The 17,090-nt window shown below is 35.6% G+C and overlaps 1 protein-coding gene across 1 annotated transcript in view; it reads left to right on the forward strand.

The window, feature by feature from the left end:
• Window positions 1-17,090, forward strand: part of LOC143235758 (protocadherin Fat 3-like) — a 247,269-nt gene that overhangs the window by 131,476 nt on the left and 98,703 nt on the right. The window contains 7 exon segments of the mRNA XM_076473962.1: window positions 10-100; window positions 7,009-7,136; window positions 8,754-8,844; window positions 10,285-10,418; window positions 12,615-12,737; window positions 14,186-14,366; window positions 15,392-15,510. Coding sequence (XP_076330077.1) covers window positions 10-100; window positions 7,009-7,136; window positions 8,754-8,844; window positions 10,285-10,418; window positions 12,615-12,737; window positions 14,186-14,366; window positions 15,392-15,510 — 867 coding nt within the window.

Consider the following 17,090-nt stretch of genomic DNA (forward strand, 5'->3'; position numbering starts at 1 on the left):
TTACCCTAGAATACACAGAAAGGTCACGTGGTAACGCAGCTTACAGCCTCAGATGGTGACGAACTGGACAACGGAAAGCTTCGTTACTTCATCGTCGAAGGTATGTCTAGTTAAAGGTTTAGAGATATATTAAACAGCGGGTTATCTGATACCACTTTAAAGCTGTATGTGTAAAACGGACCAAGCAACTGGATCTAAAGCTCGATGTGTAAAACGGACTAAGCAACTGGACCTTACAACTCGTGACAGTTGTTCCTTGTAAATCACAGATATCTATCATGCCGACACTTTTTTCATGTTAAAACACACGCACACACAATGAGAAATGTTTGGTGTTTGGGTAATGAAAGTTACACAAGTGTTTACACGATGTATTTTGACCGTGTTTGGGTAATGAAAGTTACACAAGTGTTTACACGATGTATTTTGACCGTGTTTGGGTAATGACAGTTACACAAGTGTTTACACGATGTGTTTTGACGGTGTTTAGGTAATGAAAGTTACACAAGTGTTTACATCATGTGTTTAGACGGTGTTTAGGTAATGACAGTTACACAAGTGTTTACACGATGTGTTTTGACGGTGTTTGGGTAATGAAAGTTACACAAGTGTTTACACCATGTGTTTTGACAGTGTTTAGGTAATGAAAGTTACACAAGTGTTTACACCATGTGTTTAGACGGTGTTTAGGTAATGACAGTTACACAAGTGTTTACACGATGTGTTTAGACGGTGTTTAGGTAATGACAGTTACACAAGTGTTTACACGGTGTGTTTAGACGGTGTTTAGGTAATGAAAGTTACACAAGTGTTTACACCATGTGTTTTGACGGTGTTTAGGTAATGAAAGTTACACAAGTGTTTACATCATGTGTTTTGACCGTGTTTGGGTAATGACAGTTACACAAGTGTTTACATCATGTGTTTTGACGGTGTTTAGGTAATGAAAGTTACACAAGTGTTTACACCATGTGTTTTGACGGTGTTTGGGTAATGACAGTTACACAAGTGTTTACATCATGTGTTTTGACGGTGTTTGGGTAATGAAGTTACACAAGTGTTTACATCATGTGTTTTGACCGTGTTTGGGTAATGACAGTTACACAAGTGTTTACATCATGTGTTTTGACGGTGTTTAGGTAATGAAAGTTACACAAGTGTTTACACCATGTGTTTTGACGGTGTTTGGGTAATGACAGTTACACAAGTGTTTACATCATGTGTTTTGACGGTGTTTAGGTAATGAAAGTTACACAAGTGTTTACACCATGTGTTTTGACGGTGTTTGGGTAATGAAAGTTACACAAGTGTTTACACGATGTGTTTAGACGGTGTTTAGGTAATGACAGTTACACAAGTGTTTACACGATGTGTTTAGACGGTGTTTAGGTAATGAAAGTTACACAAGTGTTTACACCATGTGTTTTGACGGTGTTTAGGTAATGAAAGTTACACAAGTGTTTACACGATGTGTTTTGACGGTGTTTAGGTAATGAAAGTTACACAAGTGTTTACACGGTGTGTTTTGACGGTGTTTGGGTAATGAAAGTTACACAAGTGTTTACACGGTGTGTTTTGACGGTGTTTGGGTAATGAAAGTTACACAAGTGTTTACACCACGTGTTTTGACGGTGTTTGGGTAATGACAGTTACACAAGTGTTTACACGATGTGTTTTGACGGTGTTTGGGTAATGACAGTTACACAAGTGTTTACACCATGTGTTTTGACGGTGTTTGGGTAATGAAAGTTACACAAGTGTTTACACGATGTGTTTTGACGGTGTTTAGGTAATGAAAGTTACACAAGTGTTTACACCATGTGTTTAGACGGTGTTTAGGTAATGACAGTTACACAAGTGTTTACACGATGTGTTTTGACGGTGTTTGGGTAATGAAAGTTACACAAGTGTTTACACGATGTGTTTAGACGGTGTTTGGGTAATGAAAGTTACACAAGTGTTTACATCATGTGTTTTGACGGTGTTTAGGTAATGAAAGTTACACAAGTGTTTACACCGTGTGTTTTGACGGTGTTTGGGTAATGAAAGTTACACAAGTGTTTACACCATGTGTTTAGACGGTGTTTGGGTAATGAAAGTTACACAAGTGTTTACATCATGTGTTTTGACGGTGTTTGGGTAATGAAAGTTACACAAGTGTTTACATCATGTGTTTTGACGGTGTTTAGGTAATGAAAGTTACACAAGTGTTTACATCATGTGTTTTGACGGTGTTTAGGTAATGAAAGTTACACAAGTGTTTACACCATGTGTTTAGACGGTGTTTAGGTAATGAAAGTTACACAAGTGTTTACATCATGTGTTTTGACGGTGTTTAGGTAATGAAAGTTACACAAGTGTTTACACGGTGTGTTTTGACGGTGTTTAGGTAATGAAAGTTACACAAGTGTTTACACGGTGTGTTTAGACGGTGTTTAGGTAATGAAAGTTACACAAGTGTTTACACGGTGTGTTTTGACGGTGTTACTTTCTCCAAACGTATATAAATATTTCACATTATTTTACAATTGGCTAATCTGCTGCCACCATTGTATATTGACAAGTTAGTTACTCAAATCTGATACTTTAAGTTGCGAAAAGTTTATTTTGTTCGAAGTTCGTAATTGAGAAATAGTAAAACTAATTTGTAACAAAGAAGATAAGAAATTAAGCCTCAGTTTCTTCCGTAACATAACAGAATATTGAAAATACAATAAGTACACATAAATAACCAATATTAAAAATAAAAGCATATTGTTTTCAATAATTCTATTAATATGAAATTAGATGAGGGGTTAACCCCCATGACCTAACTTGTGTTATCCTGCGTCGATGTGTGACGTCTGATTTATCAATAAATGTAGTAAAGTGAAAGGAATAGATACACACATCTATTAATATTTAGATATATAGAACATGGGGGGTCTAACCCTCGAACATATTTTAGTTATACAGAACATGGGGTCTCACCTTCCTCACGGTGACAAGTTTAGTGCTGGTTGATCAGTAAGGAACTAATACGAAACGATAGATATATGATTGTGTATTTTATTTCACGGACACTTTCTTGTTGTTACAGAAGTTTTGTTACTGATGTGTTCAAGTATATAAATAGCTGGAACATTTCATCCTTTCAGTTGATGTAATTTGTCTTTCTTAGCTGGAACATTTCATTCTTTCAGTTGATGTAATTTGTCTTTGTTAGCTGGAACATTTCATCCTTTCAGTTGATGTAATTTGTCTTTCTTAGTTGGAACATTTCATCCTTTCAGTTGATGTAATTTGTCTTTCTTAGCTGGAACATTTCATCCTTTCAGTTGATGTAATTTGTCTTTCTTAGCTGGAACATTTCATCCTTTTAGTTGATGTAATTTGTCTTTCTTAGCTCGGACATTTCATCCTTTCAGTTGATGTAATTTGTCTTTCTTAGCTGGAACATTTCATCCTTTCAGTTGATGTAATTTGTCTTTCTTAGCTGGAACATTTCATCCTTTCAGTTGATGTAATTTGTCTTTCTTAGCTGGAACATTTCATCCTTTCAGTTGATGTAATTTGTCTTTCTTAACTTGAACATTTCATCCTTTTAGTCGATGTAATTTGTCTTTCTTAACTTCAACATTTCATCCTTTCAGTTGATGTAATTTGTCTTTCTTAGCTCGGACATTTCATCCTTTCAGTTGATGTAATTTGTCTTTATTAGCTGGAACATTTCATCCTTTTAGTTGATGTAATTTGTCTTTCTTAACTTGAACATTTCATCCTTTCAGTTGATGTAATTTGTCTTTCTTAGCTGGGACATTTCATCCTTTCAGTTGATGTAATTTGTCTTTCTTAGCTGGAACATTTCATCCTTTTAGTTGATGTGATTTGTCTTTCTTAACTTGAACATTTCATCCTTTCAGTTGATATAATTTGTTGTTTTTTTTAGCTGGAACATTTCATCCTTTCAGTTGATGTAATTTGTCTTTCTTAGCTGGGACATTTCATCCTTTCAGTTGATGTAATTTGTCTTTCTTAGCTGGAATATTTCATCCTTTCAGTTGATGTAATTTGTTTTTTTTAGCTGGAACATTTCACCCTTTCAGTTGATGTAATTTGTCTTTGTTAGCTGGGATATTTCATCCTTTCAGTTGATGTAATTTGTCTTTCTTAGCTGGAACATTTCATCCTTTCAGTTGATATAATTTGTTTTTTTAGCTGGAACATTTCACCCTTTCAGTTGGTGTAATTTGTCTTTGTTAGCTGGGATATTTCATCCTTTCAGTTGATGTAATTTGTCTTTCTTAGCTGGAACATTTCATCCTTTCAGTTGATATAATTTGTTGTTTTTTTTACCTGGAACATTTCATCCTTTCAGTTGATGTAATTTGTCTTTCTTAGCTGGAACATTTCATCCTTTTAGTTGATGTAATTTGTCTTTCTTAACTTGAACATTTCATCCTTTCAGTTGATGTAATTTGTTTTTCTTAGCTGGGACATTTCATCCTTTCAGTTGATGTAATTTGTCTTTCTTAGCTGGAATATTTCATCCTTTCAGTTGATGTAATTTGTTTTTTTAGCTGGAACATTTCACTCTTTCAGTTGATGTAATTTGTCTTTCTTAGCTGGGATATTTCATCCTTTCAGTTGATGTAATTTGTCTTTCTTAGCTGGAACATTTCATCCTTTCAGTTGATTTAATTTGTTGTTTTTTTTACCTGGAACATTTCATCCTTTCAGTTGATATAATTTGTTGTTTTTTTTAGCTGGAACATTTCATCCTTTCAGTTGATGTAATTTGTCTTTCTTAGCTGGGACATTTCATCCTTTCAGTTGATGTAATTTGTTTTTTTTAGCTGGAACATTTCACCCTTTCAGTTGATGTAATTTGTCTTTCCTAGCTGGAATATTTCATCCTTTCAGTTGATGTAATTTGTTTTTTTTTCAGCTGGAACATTTCACCCTTTCATTTGATGTAATTTGTCTTTGTTAGCTGGGACATTTCATCCTTTCAGTTGATGTAATTTGTCTTTCTTAGCTGGAATATTTCATCCTTTCAGTTGATGTAATTTGTTTTTTTCAGCTGGAACATTTCATCCTTTTAGTTGATGTAATTTGTTGTTTTTTTTTAGCTGGAACATTTCACCCTTTCATTTGATGTAATTTGTCTTTGTTAGCTGGGACATTTCATCCTTTCAGTTGATGTAATTTGTCTTTCTTAGCTGGAATATTTCATCCTTTCAGTTGATGTAATTTGTTTTTTTTCAGCTGGAACATTTCATCCTTTCAGTTGATATAATTTGTTGTTGTTTTTTAGCTGGAACATTTCATCCTTTCAGTTGATGTAATTTGTTGTTTTTTTTAGCTGGAACATTTCATCCTTTCAGTTGATGTAATTTGTTTTTTTTTTTAGCTGGAACATTTCATCCTTTCAGTTGATATAATTTGTTGTTTTTTTTAGCTGGAACATTTCATCCTTTCAGTTGATATAATTTGTTGTTTTTTTTTAGCTGGAACATTTTATCCTTTCAGTTGATATAATTTGTCTTAGCTTATTTCTCTTAAATATTTCAGTAAAAGATAATAAACCTTATCTAAAAACTGGATAAAACCTGTTAATTTGCAAATAGTACAAAAAGCTGAAACTAAAAATGAATTTGCCTGTTTGTATTTTCTTCTATCTTATTATAATCGTTCTGAGTAAACGTTTCGATACCAGAAGATACCGGAATATTGAATGACGTAGAATAGTAACAGTAATTATACGTTCTTACAGACTTCTGTTTCATATTAAATACCGGAATATTGAATGACGTAGAACAGTAACAGTAATTATACGTTCTTACAGACTTCTGTTTCCAGTCACATTCTTCTAACGTATTTTTAAAACGAATATTAATTATACCAGCGATAACTATACTCGTTTATTTTTGTGAGCAAACCTTGCCCTAATTATACCCACCTCTAGCGTTTGGCTTCCCCCAGTATGATCATTTTGCTTTCGACATTGAGTAAGTATATTATGATTCTATGTATGTCTGTTTGTCTCTTGTCTAACTACTATCAGGTCGTAGGTCCAATCTCAAGCAAACTGTGCAGGATGATAGTTTCCAACTTGAGCCATGTTAAGGGTGTTCACAATGTTGATTACATTTGTAGACACAGCTACATTCTTACACTACAACATGCAAACTTTATTAAATAGTATATAACACACCATACGTACAGTGTGAAGGGTAGAGATATACGTTTGGTATATCTTACAGAGTACAACGCTCCCTGTGGAAGAATGAATTGAAAAGAACATGGACGCTATTATTGCAGTAATACGTAAACTCTGATGAAGTTTCTGCTCAAACCGCCGTCATAAGAAGAGCCGTTTTTTATACCCACTTCCTATATGGTACGTTATAGCCAGGTGGTTAAGGCGCTCGATTCGTAATCCGAGGGTCGCGGGTTCGAATCCCCCTCACACCAAACATGCTTGCTTTTTCAGCCGTTGGGACCTTATAATGTGACGGTCAGTCCCACTATTCGTTGGTAAAAGAGTAGCCCAAGAGTTGGTGGCGATGACCAACTGCCTTCCCTCTACCCTTACACTGATAAATCAGGCAGGGCTAGCGCAGATAGCTCGTGTAGCTTTGCGCGAACTTCAAACATAAACAAACAAGCCCTCTGCGTTGACCCGTGACATTTCAACTTTGGCCCACAAGACACTTCTGCAGCCGATCACTGTAAATTAATTAAGGACGTGAATCACTTTGGAAGACCAATAAGAAATATGTATTGAAAGCGGATACAAATTGAGTTCTTAATGTTTATACAAAACATGTGGTTGGGTGATAATGAATACTGTAATAATATGATATGTTATAAATAAATCGTGTGAAACTCAGGACTTTTGTCTGTGTATCGTAGCGTCCATCTCTTCTTCACATTTGTTAAAAGGTCGTAACCACGAAAAGACGTCTATCTCAACTTATAGTTTATAAAAATGTGGCTGAACAGTGTTATGTGTCTTGTGTTTAGGTGACCCTAACAAACAGTTCGAGGTTAAAGAAAACACTGGAACTCTTTCTGTTCAGGTACCACCAGATCGCGAGGAAACTCCAACCTTCAACTTGAAAGTTATTGCTGTTGACACTGCAGACAATACGGTAAGTGTGAGGAAATATGTTTCCCTAAAATCTGTTTATTGAACTGTAAGTAAGCTAGAAAGTCACACACTACATGTTGCTTTATGGTCGTTTGAACAGCTTTATGTAATTATTCTATTCAACAACCCAATGTGCTATTATCTACACCATTTCTAACATGACAGGATCTTTCATACAGCAAGAGACGTTCTTGTAGTCCTTATCTAAACCATTTCTAACAAGACAGGATCCTTCATACAACAGAGACGTTCTTGTAGTCCTTATCTACACCCTTTCTAACAAGACAGGATCCTTCATACAACAGAGACGTTCTTGTAGTCCTTATCTACACCTTTTCTAACAAGACAGGATCCTTCATACAACAGAGACGTTCTTGTAGTCCTTATCTACACCCTTTCTAACAAGACAGGATCCTTCATACAACAGAGACGTTCTTGTAGTCCTTATCTACACCCTTTCTAACAAGACTGGATCCTTCATACAACAGAGACGTTCTTGTAATCCTTATCTACACCATTTCTAACAAGACAGGATCCTTCATACAACAGAGACGTTCTTGTAGTCCTTATCTACACCCTTTCTAACAAGACTGGATCCTTCATACAACAGAGACGTTCTTGTAGTTCTTATCTACACCATTTCTAACAAGACAGGATCCTTCATACAGCAAGAGACGTTCTTGTAATCCTTATCTACACCATTTCTAACAAGACAGGATCCTTCATACAACAGAGACGTTCTTGTAGTCCTTATCTACACCCTTTCTAACAAGACTGGATCCTTCATACAGCAAGAGACGTTCTTGTAATCCTTATCTACACCTTTTCTAACAAGACAGGATCCTTCATACAGCAAGAGACGTTCTTATAATCCTTATCTACACCATTTCTAACAAGACAGGATCCTTCATACAACAGAGACGTTCTTGTAGTTTTTGTCTAAACCATTTCTAACAAGACAGGATCCTTCATACAGCAAGAGACGTTCTTGTAGTCCTTATCTAAACTCTTCCTCACAAGACAGGATCCTTCATACAACAGGGAAATTCTTGTAGTCCTTATCTACACCCTTCCTCACAAGACAGGATCCTTCATACAACAGGGAAGTTCTTGTAGTTCTTGTCAGAACCCTTTTTAGTAAAACAGATAAAGTGTATTTCCAACGACAGAACATTTCTTTCATTTATTATTATAGTTATATTATTATTATTTATTATATTAATTTATTATTTTCGAGACGTTTCAGTATTTCTATATTTACCTGCTGAAAGTTTTTTGAGCCCCATTTGTTACTGAACACAATAAATATCGTTTTATGTTGTGCCTCTAAAGAGAGAGATTTTTACATCACAATAGAATGTGTTTTATTTGTTAGTCCTGAGTTACATGTTCATGTTTTTAAAAATATGTACGATGTGTTTTTTAAAAGTAAACTTTTTTATCTTATTATGATCAGTTTGGGCTCTGTTAAAACCAGTTGTTAACTTTTTTATCTTATTATGATCAGTCTGGACTCTGTTAAAACCAGTTGTTTTATCACTTTAGTTTAACTTCACCTATTTCTGTGTATTGGTTGTTATGCTTTAAATAATAATACATGAAATATATTCGTCTTTAGGGCCTAACCAGCGTACTTGTGGTAATCTTGGACGAAAACGATTGGACTCCTACTTTTCTCAAAGAGACGTTCGTCCTAAACGTCACAGAAGGTAAGTTGTATCTTGGTGGAAACAGTCCGTCAAGTTTTCGTGTGTGTACTAAGAAATAAATATTTCCGTATTTGCTGTTGACAAAAATAAATCATAACTTTAGAAATTATATAATAGCTCTTACTGTAGAACGAAACCTGGTGTAGAAAAATGTTATTAGGTTTCAAGTCATGCCAGTGAACATACCATGCTTTTGTTCACGTGCGAATTCCTTACATTGTCATGTTAATCACCGAAACAACTTCTCAAGCTCTGACTGACAGCAACAAGAGAGCGAGCATGTCCCCACGCGCTTCTACGTCATTAGATTGCTGTGGTTTAGCTGTGCTGTCTATTAGATGTCAAGTTTCACAGAGTGTACAATGTCAAAGCATGCACTGTGGAAACTTGTAGCTCAAACATATCAAGAATTTTTTTTATAAGTACAGAACTTGCCTTAGTATCTCCACTAAGTTCTCTGTAGTACAGAGTTTGTTATCTCACTCTTTAAGAGAACTTGCATTTAAACAAAATTAATATGGTTTCCAATTACACACGCCTGGGAATTTAAAGTTCGTAAGAATTATTTTGGTTTTAACAACGACGTTCCCGTAAATCAGCTACGAAGATTTCGAAAGGAATATTCGTTTGTTGTTTTTTTGCTATCGTGTAAGGATTTGTTGCAAATAGGGTAAAGGAAAAAAAAACTCTTACTTAGATTAAATTATTATTTCGTTTACCTAAATGAACACGTTTTATTATTATGTTTGATATGTTTAGGTTCTAGAACGATCGATAAAACTCACGTCGCGATTGGTCTAGAGAAATCTACAGCCAGTGGTTGTCAGTGTTCTAAACATAACAAAATGTGGTAAGATTTCAATGAAAATTATTCATTTACGTACAAGTACATATGACGTCTTATGAAATATCTGTACGTGATGGAGGAAAATGGATATCATTTTCGGGTTAAGCGTACAGGAATTACCGTATATATGTAAAACGTTTCTCAAGATAATAAAACCATCGCAAACCTGTGTTGTCAAACCTCTATATCTTCACATTTTAACGATTTTCCTTGTAAAACAAGGGACTAAAATCAATGTTTTAAGCGTATAAAAAACTATTCTAATAATTATTCGTATATAAGCCTTTTTATTTTATCCTACACCTTGTTGTGCAGTTAGGTTACAAAAGTTCACTGGTAATATTAAGCATTGCCTCTTAGGGCGTCCGTGCCATAAGATTTTCTTTCCCTGTTATTGTGGTATTCTATATCGGTTGATACGGTCCACGTTTGGTCAGTTGTGAAAGGTTAGTTCTTCTGATATTCATCGCCAGTTTTGGAATATTTTTTTACCAAAACATTTCCTTCATTTCTCGCCAGGTTTATAGTTTCAGATTTTTTTTAAAGTTTGCAAAATATCTTATTTAATTTTGAACAACTTATTTTTGTTATAGGTGTCGCTAGTGTGGGAACAGGAATACGACTTCCAGTGGTAGATAATGATGATGGTAAAAATGGAGAGATGGAAGTTTTCATTGATGAAGGCAACCGTGATGGATTATTCAGGATGGGGGTGCAGGAAGGAGGAGTAAGATAATAGTTCGCTTTTTATCCACCAGTCGTAAAATATTCATTCATTTTTGTAATGTCTTAGTGTTCTATTAGTGTGTGTAAAAACAGTTTGGGGGAAAAAACTTGATTAACGCTAAAAAGATGAACTCTGGTGGAGCTATTCGAATAAAACCGTATACGTATGATGGATTTCGAAACAGGTACATGTTGGTGAGATGATAGTATTTTATACGTTCTGTGGCCTTTTGGGTAGAGCTCTCACTACTCACCATTTCAGCTGTGAGGACCTTCTAATGTGACAGTTCATCCCCCTGTTCATTGGTAAAGTTTATCCCAGCAGTTGTAGATGGGAGTTGCCTTCCCTCTGATAAGTTGTTTACAAATTAGGGACTGTGGCACATGCACTTTGTACTTCGCGCAAAGTTACATGAGAGCTATCTACCCTAGCTGTCCTAGTTTAGCAGTGTAAGACAAGAAGGAAGGCAGCTAGCTAGTAATCACCACCCACCGCCAACTCTTGGGCTACTCTTATACCAATGAATAGTGGGATTTACCGCACATTATAATTTCCCACGGCTAAAAGGGCGAGAATGTTTGTGCGACGGGGATTCGAACCCGCGACCCTCAGATTACGAGTTGAGCGCCCTAACCACCTGGCCATGCTAGCCTGTTAGTGTTTTTCTTAATAACATAAAGAAAATTTTAGGTGTTACGATTAGTGATACAGACAGACTGTTGTGTGTTTTTTTTTTTACACTTTGAAACAAATTCGTGAAAATATTTCCAGATGCACATGATATGAAAAAGAAACTTGTTATTATATGTTATTTGTGGCAAAATACTGACAGTTGACGCACACAAACATTTCAGTATACCAAAAATATCACAACTGTTTGTTAAATATAATATATGTACAAGTTTATGTACATGTAATTCTTTAAGATTGAACAACGAATAATCTGATTATAAACAATAATCGAACCTAAGGTCAGCAATAAGCTACCACATAAAATGTCATATCTAATAATAGTTGTGGTCAGTTCTTTGTTACGTACAAAGTGAGAACAACGATCTACCCAAGAAACAATGGTATTACTTCAAACTGATTCGGCAAGATTTGGCTCAAGATGACCAGAAGGGTATTACGTTGATCCTCTATCAAATTGGAAGGTCAACCACGCATAATGGGGATCTAGAAATAGGTGTCGCTGAACCTGGTATCATACTCCGTGTTTCTACCCCCCAAGGGTATCATATTCCGTGTTTCTGCTCCCCCAAGGGTATCATATTTCGTGTTTCTACTCCCCCATGGGTATCGTATTCCGTGTTTCTGCCCCCAGAGGTATCATATTCCGTGTTTCTGCTCCCCCAGATATCATATTCCGTGTTTCCGCTTCCCCAGGGGTATCATATTCCGTGTTTCTGCTCCCCCAGATATCATATTCCGTGTTTCCGCTCCCCCAAGGGTATCATATTCCGTGTTTCTGCTCCCCCAGGGGCATCATGTTTGAAACCGTGTACATGTCCCAACTTACGAGCTACCAGGGCACAACTAGACCTACGTTTTTATATACCAGGGACAGGTGTCATAACGGGTATGGTCGAAACCCCTTTGTAGTAACTATAGAAGTAACTGGAAAAACATTAGGAACTTAATCGATACATCGGAACCTCTAGAATTATGAAGGGTATTTGAACCTCCCAGAGGGCCGCGGAAGTTTTATGTCAGTTACTTGAAATATGCTTGAATCGTAAAATTGCATTGCTCTAAATATACTTCGCGCCCTGTTGTGCAGCAGTAAACTGTTAAATCACATAAATAAATATTCGATACTAGTGGGGATAAGCTTAGCGCAAATGTTCACTGTTTAGGTGGGGAGCTTAGCGCAAATGTTCACTGTTTAGGTGGGGAAAAGCTTAGCGTAAATGTTCACTGTTTAGGTGGGGAAAAGCTTAGCGCAAATGTTCACTGTTTAGGTGGGGAGCTTAGCGCAAATGTTCACTGTTTAGCTCTTCACTTGAAAACGAGCAAACCCTCCAGTGTTTAAGTGTTAATATGTGTGTATGTGGAGTCAACACTGGATTTTGTTACTCGTGGTGGGTATAGCATAACTAGCCCATTACGTAGCTTTGTGCTAAGCAGAAAACAAAGGAACAAAGTAAATATATACAACAACAACGATGAATAACACATGATGTTGTATCTTACAAGGCAGTCTTGTCAGTACGAAAAGAACTGGACAGAGAGAAATATGCAGCCCAGGGTTTTGCCTCTCACGTTGTCAAGGTAGCAGCACGAGACATGGGAACACCACCTCAGACTGGCACGGCTCAGGTAGCCCTAGTACCATAATTCGATATTTTTAAAATTTTTAAGTGTTGATGTTAATAACTCTGTTATTTTATTTTAAAGATGGTGGTACGTAATTCAGAAATTAATTTCTAAACTTTACAAAATTAATTTTGTTTTTGAAAATGATAGCAGAAATCTTGTTATTTCATATTCCAGGTGGCGGTAGTAGTCCTGTTTTCTTTTGCATTATGGAAGAATTAATCTTGTTATTTCGTATTCTAGGTGGCAGTAGTAGTCCTAATTTCTCTTGGAAAAAAGGCTTGAAATAATTTTTTTTTTTATTTCATATTATCAATAAGTCTTAACTCGAGTTTTTTGATGAAAATGCCAGAAACAATCTTACTCAACACTGGCGATGTCGATTTTAATTCTATTTCTTCACATAAAAATACAGACAATAATTTTGTTGTTGTTTTTCAGGTGATTGTGATAATCCAGGATATAAATGATTGTTGTTTTTTTCAGGTGATTGTGATAATCCAGGATATAAATGATTGTTGTTTTCAGGTGATTGTGATAATCCAGGATATAAATGATTGTTGTTTTTTTCAGGTGATTGTGATAATCCAGGATATAAATGATTGTTGTTGTTTTCAGGTGATTGTGATAATCCAGGATATAAATGATTGTTGTTTTCAGGTGATTGTGATAATCCAGGATATAAATGATTGTTGTTTTCAGGTGATTGTGATAATCCAGGATATAAATGATTGTTGTTTTCAGGTGATTGTGATAATCCAGGATATAAATGATTGTTGTTTTCAGGTGATTGTGATAATCCAGGATATAAATGATTGTTGTTGTTTTTCAGGTGATTGTGATAATCCAGGATATAAATGATTGTTGTTGTTTTTCAGGTGATTGTGATAATCCAGGATATAAATGATTGTTGTTGTTTTTCAGGTGATTGTGATAATCCAGGATATAAATGATTGTTGTTGTTTTTCAGGTGATTGTGATAATCCAGGATATAAATGATTGTTGTTGTTTTTCAGGTGATTGTGATAATCCAGGATATAAATGATTGTTGTTGTTTTTCAGGTGATTGTGATAATCCAGGATATAAATGATTGTTGTTTTTCAGGTGATTGTGATAATCCAGGATATAAATGATTGTTGTTGTTTTCAGGTGATTGTGATAATCCAGGATATAAATGATTGTTGTTTTTCAGGTGATTGTGATAATCCAGGATATAAATGATTGTTGTTTTCAGGTAATTGTGATAATCCAGGATATAAATGATTGTTGTTTTCAGGTGATTGTGATAATCCAGGATATAAATGATTGTTGTTTTCAGGTGATTGTGATAATCCAGGATATAAATGATTGTTGTTGTTTTCAGGTGATTGTGATAATCCAGGATATAAATGATTGTTGTTTTCAGGTGATTGTGATAATCCAGGATATAAATGATTGTTGTTGTTTTCAGGTGATTGTGATAATCCAGGATATAAATGATAATCCTCCGCAGTTCGAGAAAGAAGTGTACTACCAGTTCTTGTCCGAGAGTATTTCTGTTGGAACTGTGTTTGAAACAGTCAAAGCTGTAGACGCGGACTCTGATAAGAACACAAAACTAACTTATTCTTTCGCTCCAGATCAAAGAAATCGTGAGTAAAACTGACAAAAACACCCAGAACTCTGAAGCATATTTTGTGATGAATTTATTGTAAAAACTAAAAACTGTTATCTTGATGTTTTTTGTAATTGTTTAAGTTTCCCGCATAGAATTACCAATGAAGTTCACTGGATTTTTAAATAGGTGATTCTAAACTATTTACATACAGGATCCTTAATTAATAATTTTTAGTCCTAGGAAAATAAATGAAACAGAAATACTAAATATATTTTAATTAATCCAACTAATTACAGCAGGAACCTCCTGTCTATTTTACATGGCGAATGAGCGATTATATCTTATTTCTTTGGTCAGTTCTTTATATGAAGCGGATACAGCACGGCCTGGTGGTCAGGGCGCTCGACTCATAATCTTAGAGTCGCAGTGAAAGGGCGAGTATGTTCGGTGTGATGGGGATTCGAACCCGCGATTCTCAGATTGCGACTTGAGCGCCTTAACCACATGGCCCTGCCAAGCCTGACAAGTCGATCATTTGGGCTCTAATTAATATACACGTGTTCTTGTCTGCACGAGTTCGTGACGTATTATTAATCTCGGGGTCTCTTGCCCTCTAACACGTTAAATTTATTGTAAAAACAAATTTAATCATAAATATTAATTCAGTTCTTCCAAATAATTACACAGTGATAACCAACCGGATTCTTTCACACCAAGTGGACGATTAAATGAATAACACTGTGTGAAACTGGATCCGTAAATCACTGGAATAAAAACATCTGTCTTTATAAATATCAGAACCGGTTAATATTAATAATACGTAACTTGTATCTATGTTTTATCAATGTAATCGTGATAGTTGTATACATGTCATTACTATAAAACTGACAACACTGTTTCCTCCAGTATCGTCACCTACCCTAGCACTAATTTTAGCGTATACGAATCAGTCATAATGCTAACTTTATTCAACAGAGCATGTACCACGCGCTACATAAGTATCTTATTATTTGTAAAAATTAAATATTATTTCGGTGATTTTTTCTTCCTTTCAAACAGTTCCCTTCGAGCTGGACACTGTCCACGGCACTGTTAACGTTACTCGAAAACTGGACATTTCCCAAGCTCAAGAATACACTATCCCAATAGAGGCTTCTGATGGGCTCTGGAAGGGAAAGGTAAGTATCCATGTTGGTTTTATTGTAGATGTAACAAACCATGAAATCTGGAGTATAAAGCACAACTACACAGTGCAAGAAGTTAACCAAACAGACGCCTGACTCTTAAGTGGCTCAACCAATCAAAGTGAACGCGTGAACCATCCACTTTGATCGGTTCATGCCGTTTCGGATGTCGGTCCAAATGAAACGTTTCTTTACAAGCCACAGATATCCAAGTTATTTCTAGCTATTCGCATAGTTAGTTAAATTATACGTATGTATTGTTTCTTACTATTTAAACACCACGCGAGTTATAACGGTGAGATCAGAGAGCATCAGGGTTAAGTTGTTAACTTTGAACTGTTTGCCAGTGGAAGACAAGCAATCAACGACATTCGATCCGAGCTCAAAAGGACTCAGTCCGACCCACTGAGCCAGATAACGTATGTTTGTTTTCTATGACGGGTGTTTTAGTTCAACCAAGTGATTGAGAAGTGGCCAGCAATGCTTAGAAAATTTGTTTTCCAATATAACCAGCGATAGGTCATCAACACTGGACCGACGTCGATCAGCTTGAAAAATCAATCACCAGTCATAACTAACTTGCTCTCACTAACCATGTGGTTGGTTCTCAGCAAGATGCGATGGAGCACGCTCCCTGGTGGTCGAATCATCCACGCTCTCACGATTCAGTGAACTTTTTAAGAAACTTGTATTATATATAAACAAAACCATTGGGTTTGTAATTAGGTGAGGAAAAACTGAAGTAAGCTTTGAAATTCGCAAAACAACAACTAGAAATATGTCACTAAACGAATTAGCTGATATTAATGAACAAACTGGACCACTGATGGTAGGCTTGTAAACATCATATACAGGGTGTTGGGAAAGTCTCTGTGCACTTTTATATTTATTAACAGACACGTTTCAATATAGAATACAGGAGGTAAATATTGAATGACAATTATAAACAATGTTGAAAGTGACACCGCTATCAGTTGCTGGCTTGAAATAGACTGAATGAATGCTGTTATAAAACTGTACAGTGACTTTCTGAACACTCTGTATATAATAATTAAGATATAACTTGAAGGACTGGTCAGCTGACAGTTCAATGTATAACTGAATGTCCATGTTTATGGTAGGATCTATCACGATGACCATGAACTTGGAAAATCTGAAAAAAATCCTGATTCTTTCAATTATAATCTTGTTCAACATTCATTGTGAATGAACCAGGTCACACTTGTCTAATTACCTAATTCGTCATGTTTAGGAGAGAGGTTATATTAAATATAGGTCACAATTACCTAATTCGTTATGTTTAGGAGAGAGGTTATATTAAATATAGGTCACAATTACCTAATTCGTCATGTTTAGGTTATATTAAATATTTTTACACAATTAAAAAAGACACTCCCCTTCAGTGGCACAGCAGCATGTCCGCGGACTCTAGAAACTGGATTTTGATACCCGTGGTTGGCAGAGCACATATAGATCTTTGTTTAGTTTTTTGCTTAATTTCAAAAAAACAAATCAAAATGCAACAGTTTATTTTCTACCATCAAGTCGTAGTGTGTCCTCACGACTGTTGTCTA

This window comes from Tachypleus tridentatus, chromosome 12 (genome assembly GCF_004210375.1).
Source record: "Tachypleus tridentatus isolate NWPU-2018 chromosome 12, ASM421037v1, whole genome shotgun sequence".
Classification (NCBI taxonomy): domain Eukaryota; kingdom Metazoa; phylum Arthropoda; class Merostomata; order Xiphosura; family Limulidae; genus Tachypleus; species Tachypleus tridentatus.